We start from the raw sequence: 7,500 nt of genomic DNA, 5'->3' as shown, positions 1-7,500 counted from the left end.
GAGCAACCCCAATTCGAGCGAAAGTTTAGTTTCCGGAATGTGAACGCAGACGTCAGGTGTTTTCCTGAAGACTTTGGTCACTCCGGAAGAGCTCCTGCACAGGGAACTCCGATCAGGTGGCAGGTGTATCCTTCGGACGAGGTCCCGCGGCCCACTGCCTACCGAGACAATGAGTCACCGGAATCTCGAACTGAGTTCGTGGAGGGTCGTCACGCTCTACCCAGGTGTCTGGAAAGTGGAGGATAAAAGTGATCCAGGATGGAAGGAGCTCGACTGAAACTCTGAATAAAATCTCCTGATGGTAAAATATGTACGTATATATACATACACACACACACACACACATATATATATATATATATATATATATATATATATGTATGTGTGTGTGTTTGTGTGTGTGTGTGTGCGCGCGCGTGTGTGTGTGTATGTGTGTGTTTGTGCATACACACACACACACACACACATATATATATATATATATATATATATATATACATACACATATATATTTAGCTACATGCGTGGGCGCGAACACAGAAATAGCCTGCGGTGAGGACTCAAACAGCCGACTGTTTGAAAGGCAGCAGCAAACCCACAGAGAGCCCAGACCACCAAACAGTAAATGATTACCAAGTTGATGGCCGGATCCGATTGCCGAATAACAACAGAGTGACTAAAGGGTAAGCAAACACTGCCAAGGCCCTCCTCTGTCTGCCTCTCTGTCTCTATGTCAGTCATTTGATGGCTGGCGTGGTGTTCCAGGAAAAATAATGTGATGCGGATTAAGCTTTCAATTTCTATTTCAATTTCTATTCCACCTCTCTTTCACGCTCCCTTTCTCTCTCTCTCTCTCTCTCTCTCTCACACACACACACACACACACACACACATACACACACACACTCTGTCGGATGCACATACACATACACACACATGCGCAGGCAACCCATTCGTATGTACACATGCACGCACACACACACACACACATATACATATACTGTACATACACGTCCTCTTGCGGAGAAACACAGGCACACCTGCACGTGCGCACGCACACATACATACATGCACGTATGCACGCATACATACACATAAATACACGCACACACACACACACACACATTTGCACAAACTCTATGAACTGATATATACAAATGAAGGCAGATTTATCTCAAGTCGAGTGTAAGTTAACATCACAAATAGAAAAGACACAGTGGCAATATAATTAGAAAAAAACAACTAAGAAACACGTTGAAAACGAGTCATTGAGTGTACGAAGAAGTAACAAATGGAGAAGTGGCAAAGTAGATATTAAAGGAGGCGAGGTAGTGACAGACATTAGAAGAGGCGGGTGGAGATAGTCGAGAAAGACAATAAAAGTAAATTAGTGAAATGATTGGTTGGAAGGTGTCTCCTCTTGCGACGAAATATACGTATACCATTAGTGTCTACATAAATGTGCATACACACACACACACACACACATATATATATATATATATATATATATATATATATATGTATATATAATATATGTATATATATAATATATATAATATATAACATATACATAATATACATATATATATAATATATATATATATATAATATATACATAATATACATATATATATATATATATATATATATATATACATATACTTACGAGCAAACATACAAACTCACGAGTTTAAGCCACGAGTAATCATATATACCAAATGGTCAAACGCACGTGCTCCAGACTACGCCAAGTCCCTTTCCTAGACGTCTTCTTCTCCCGTTATGTTTTCTCAGCCTTCAGTCTTATTCTTAGCGGTGTTAAACTAACATCTAAACACTTCCTCTTTGCGGGTTACCACAACCTAGATCAACATGTGACGTCATAAGCATTTCCGTGACGTCACTGCTTGGCTAATGGCGGCTTGCAGAGGCTCTGACGTCATAGTCACCACAGGCGCGTCACGCCGTCCATCCCTGGGGAGTTGCAGTTCCTGGTACTTGGGTGTGCGTCATGGACGAACGATTTATAAACAATCCATTTTTTTTTTTGTCTTCTTGTTTTCTTTTCTTCTTCTTTTTTCCTTTTATTCTTTTTTCTCGTTTTTCTTCCTCTTTTTTTCTTTTCTCCTTTCTTTTTCTTTTTTCTTTCTTTGATCAGTAACGTGGGAGGAGTCATTAAAAATGTTCTGGTTCATTAACTCAGAAAGAGAGCCGTTGTTATAGGCTCGATAATCAATTTGCACCCGCGCTGTATTATATATATATATATATACATACATATTTATATGTAACCATCCATATATATTTCATACATCAACCCAACATAGACATTGCGAAATCTAAAACATTTTCCATACATATTCCTTGATAACATTTTAAATGCTTTAAATGAATATCTATTGGTAATGTATGAAATACTGTATATAGATATTCATTTGTAACACTTCAGATACTATCTATAGCGATTATAGTGTACTTCCTCTGAATCCCTTAAACTTTGTGTAATTCTTCTCATTTTACTTCACAGGCCTCCGCAGCAGTGACGGCAACCAGCTGCGAAGAGAGGAACAAGAAGGGCCGAACTGGATGGCCCCAAGCCGTCTGGGCCCAAGAGCTCAAAAAGTAGTTCTTCGGGGACCCAGAGCTTCCGTCTCACAGAACCCTCACCGTGCGGTGACCCTCCCGGCCACCGACTAATCATCGTCATCGTCATCGTCATCTTTCATAGTTTAATCTTAAGGTGTACTCGTCGTCTTCGTCTTCGTATGTCACTGGTTCCTTAACTTCATTTTCCTCTCTCTCTCTCTCTCTCTCTCTCTCTGATTCTATCTTTTTCTCTCTTTTTTTCTTTTCCTACATACGCCGTCGTTGTCGATGAGGTTGTGTTGTTGTTATTATCCCCTCTGAGAGGAGCTTGTATGTTGTCGCTGTTCTGAATAGTTATCATTAAGTGTTGTTCTCGTTCTCCGTAAACCCGATTTCTTCCTCGGGCAAATAAACTTAGCAAGTTTCCGCCAACCAGCAAGACACTCTTCTGAGACTTCGCTCTTGCTAGAGCGATTTCGTTCAGCTCTGAGTGACATCTTATGATGCCAACAGAGTTAAGAACCAAGACGTTCTCAGTTAGCCAACCCGTTTAAGCCAAGTAAACTCTCTCTGGAATCTCACGGGTTAAGGTCTTCTGGTTGTCAACATCAGCTGTTTCCTCCTGGTTCCATAAGAGTATTTCTTAAAGAGTTAAGACTCACTGAAATCTTCAGTCATCCTGAAGGAGAGTCTCTTGTCACAAGACGTCTTGTGACTTCGGGCTTCTCCTCCTTAAGCTTCTGTCTCCTCCTCCTCCTCTTCCTCCTCCTCCTACTCCTCTTTTTCTTTTTCCTCCTCCTTCTCCTCCCCTCCTTTTCTTCCTCTTCCTCCTGCTACTACTACTACTACTACTACTACTACTACAAGAGTCCTATCGATCGCTGTTGGATTACATTCCTTGATTCCCACACTATCCTGGGCAGCAAGGTCAGCAGGATCTCTTCTCCATTATCATCTTCTTTGATTTTCTTTTTTCATTTTTCTTCGTCCTTCTCACATTTGCGTACATCATTTTGTGTTGCTTTTCAATCTATAGAGGAACCTTCCTCAGCACTTTACAAGGCCAGTCATGTCGCGTCTTGTCCTGCAAGGCTGCGTCAGTCACTAACAAGTCAGTAGTCCAGCCAGCCAGTCAGATGTCCAGTCACCCCGCCGTCTACCTCTTGCGCCCGGCCGGCCGTCGTTCTCGCTTGACCAATAGCCGCTGATGATTTTCATCATTGCCAACCAAGTAGTCTTCGTTGTCTTCGTCGTCGTCCTCGTCCTTTTTCCACCCCGTCGTCGTCATCGTCAACCTGGAGGTGTCGTCGTCATCGTCGTCATCGTGAATATTACATTGAAGGTAAGAAACTGAAGAGCATCGTATGTCAGTCACAAGCATGTAAACAAATATTAACTCTGTACCCTTCCTTCTCTGCCTTCTCTTCCTCTTCCTCCTCCACCTCTTCCTCCTCTTGTTGCTCTTCCTTATTATCTTCTTACTCTTCCTCCTCCTCCTCTTACTCTTCCTAAAGTTACTTCCAGTTCTCTTGTTCTTACGTGCTCTCATCTTATTCTTCATCGTTATCCTTTTCCCCTTCTTCCCTTTATCCTCGTTCTCTTCCTCCTCCTCTTACTCCTCATCATCCTCATCCTCAAAGGATTACAAAGGCGGAGCATGCCGACAGAAGACCTTTTGGTCCATATCTAGGTCGGATGCGAAAAAAATCATAATAATAATAATAATAAAATAATAAATAAAAACTATAATAAAATAAAATGAAATATCTTCAGTTCTTCTTCCTCGTCTTCACCCTACACCTCTTCCTCTTTATATTCTTCCTCCCCCTCCTCTTCCTCCTCTTCGTCATCATTCACTTACTTTTCATCTCATTCTTCTTTATAATCCTCATTCATCTCCTCCTCTTCATCTTCCTTTTTTTCATTATTTCCTTCTATTTTCTTCATCATTCTTCCATTCTCATTCCTCCTTATAATCCTCATTCATCTCCTCCCTTTAATCTTCCTTTTTTTTTTCTTTATTATCTTCTCTTCATCATTCTTCCACTCCTCTATCCTCCTCATCACCATCAACAGTAGCATCACCATCAAGCTCCATCATCCCCCGTCGTGACAATTTCGGAACGCATTTGCCTCCAGACACTTTAAGTTATTGTCGCTCCCTCACCCTCGTCTTATCAGCGTCACCGCGATTAACGCGAAAGGGTTTGTTAGTATCTCGAGATACAGTATCATAAGCTTCGTCGAGGTCGAGGGTGAAACTCGAGGGCGAGCTTCAGAAATAGACAAGTGCTTGATCTCCTCCTTGCCGGATGTGCGATTGAAGGAGTAGGGGAACATAGGCGAATACACATACACACACACACACACACACCTCGTGGCGCAGTGGTTAGAGTTCCCTGCTGCCACTACGGCGGTCCGGGTTCGAGTCCCGCCCAGGGCTGAAATAGTTTCAGTATCGCTGCACTGTGGGTTGTTACTCCAACTCTCGTGAGCGGGGAGTTTTGTGTGTGTGTGTGTGTGTGTGTGTGTGTGTGTGTGTGTGTGTGTGTGTGTGTGTGTGTGTATGTGTGTGTGTGTGCGTGCGTGTAAGGTCACAGCAGTACCCATAGATCGGTCATATATGAGCTCTGAGCTCTCTTTCAGGAGTGTGAAAACTGTCTATCACGAGTCCAACACATGATCCAAGACCATGGAGAATTACACACACACGCATACACACAAACACACAAACACACACACACACACACACACAAACGCATACACACACACACACACACACACACATACTTCTCTTTGTACTATCTTTTTTAAACTAAGAAAGCAACATTATCTACTAGTATCTATGCCTACGCCTTGATCTCAATAGAAAGCTAGAAAGAGTGGAGCCCATGGCTTTAAATAAACCACACAACTCAGTATCTCTTCTAGTTCCCGTCAGACTGTTTTATTCAGCACTTTGGGTGTTTCATCAGTCAATGGACAACAGAACTTTTCATAAGTTTCTTAGAAAGAAAACAATCAAGGGATTAAAATCACAGGAAAAGGCCCTTTTAGCATATGCATGTGTTTTCTACTTCTATTTATTAATTCATTTATTTGTCTATTTATTCATCTATTGATCTATCTATTCATTTGTCTATCTATGCACTAACTTATCTATTTGTGTTCATTCTTTTATTTATTCATTTAATTCAATACCTGTTTACATATTTATTTATTTATTCATTCCCCTATTGATCTATCTATTAATTTGTCTATATTTTCACTAAATCATATACCGTATTAATTTATCTTTATTCATTTATTTACTCATTCAACTCTCTACCTGCTTACATATCTACTCATCTATTTTTTCAACGCTCATTTCCAATTCCCAAAAGTGACTTAATATCTATTTATTCATCTATTGATCTAACTATTCATTTGATCTAACTATTCACCTATTTATATATTTATTCATATTTATTCACTTATTCATTCAACTCTCTATCTGTTTACGTATCTATTCATTTATCTATTTCTTCCGCTCTCATTTCCAATTCACAACAGTGACTGTTAACTGGTCTAACAGTCCCTGAAGCGAATAGTAGGGCAAAGGTGACGGCTTCGGCCGCAGCTACTGCACCCTTCTTGGCATAGACTTCCCAACTTCTTTCTCTTCTTCTTCCATATGTAGACATACCCAAGTCAACTCACACTCCAATCGGCGCATTCCTGTCTTATTCTTAAGCGTTCACTCAAACCTCAGAGACGTTTAATTTAGCAACGAAATAAAACGTTTGTTTATCTTTTGAGACTCTCCCCCCCTCCCCCGGTCCTCACAACATCCGCCCGCCATCTTGTAAACAAACAAGGAAGGGTCGATGCGCGCAAGCAAGAGTGACGAGCCGTCCGCACCTTGCCCAGACAACCCACAAAGGCATTGAGGTCTTCCAAAGTAGAGGAATCTTTTAACCCCTTTTGGTGAACAGGGTGGGGCACGGAGAGTTGGGGAGGGGGAGGAGGAGGGAGGAAGAGGGAGGAGGGTCCCTTTCTACTGAATGAAACCTGGTGGCAGAAAAAATGTATCTGAAAGAGTTAATCGAGATGAGTTTTTAAGCCGCTGATGTCATTTTGTGTGAAAAAATTTCTCACATGGGATTATTTTTGTGTAGAATTTGAAGAATCATATGTTGCAATGAACTTATTTGCGCATATAATAATTCCTTCTTTTTGTGGGAAAAAATGTGGAAATCCAGATTTCCTAGTGGAAAAAATCTCACTCATTTATGGGAACTGGCATAGATCACAGCGGCAACACTGGTTTAAGCGTTTTGTTCCAAAGAAGGTTTCCTCCAGCTAAACAAAGACAATGAAAGAAAAAAAAAAAAACATAATTAACCAAACCAAATATAAAAGTCATCCACTTTAGAAGAAATTTTATATTTCATATCTAAGACTGCTGACAGCTACGAGTAAGTTAGTATTTCGCAATTAAGAAGTAAACGCAGGACAACATTCCATTTTGCCACGTCTCCTCCCACCCCCAACTTTTTTTCTTTCGAAACTTAAGTCCGCCTTAATACAAAGGCTCAAAACCTCTCAAGCCCTTAATTCCCCGGCACGATGGTCGAGAAACCCGAACAGGTAACGGGAGATGATCTGCCGAGTAGAGGGGACTCGCCGCACCGCGCCGCGACAGTTGAACCCCGGGCCGGGAAAGACAGCCCACGGAGCGCCAACGCCGAAAGACCGAGTTTTCCCTAGCCCCTTCAATTCAGTAACTCTCTTTACATACTTTCTTCTGGCAATAAACAGGCTATTTAATACACCCAAGTGGGCGGATGCTGACCTAGATTGGGTCTCGATCGATAGGTACCTCTTTCACGACGAAGATTGCCATCTCAGCTGTATAAAATCGTCGGTCCT

The 7,500-nt window shown here is 41.4% G+C and overlaps 1 protein-coding gene across 1 annotated transcript in view; it reads left to right on the top strand.

Annotated features, from left to right (window-relative positions):
* Nucleotides 1–7,500, top strand: part of LOC143036083 (heart- and neural crest derivatives-expressed protein 2-like) — a 48,171-nt gene that overhangs the window by 33,003 nt on the left and 7,668 nt on the right. The window contains exon 2 of the mRNA XM_076203340.1: nucleotides 2,531–3,931. Within this exon, the coding sequence (XP_076059455.1) occupies nucleotides 2,531–2,629 (99 nt within the window). The 3' untranslated portion in view covers nucleotides 2,630–3,931. The remainder of the gene's footprint in view (nucleotides 1–2,530; nucleotides 3,932–7,500) is intronic.

Source organism: Oratosquilla oratoria, chromosome 20 (assembly GCF_046742065.1).
Source record: "Oratosquilla oratoria isolate Oo_2021 chromosome 20, ASM4674206v1, whole genome shotgun sequence".
NCBI lineage: Eukaryota > Metazoa > Arthropoda > Malacostraca > Stomatopoda > Squillidae > Oratosquilla > Oratosquilla oratoria.
This window is presented reverse-complemented; position numbering and strand designations above follow the sequence as displayed.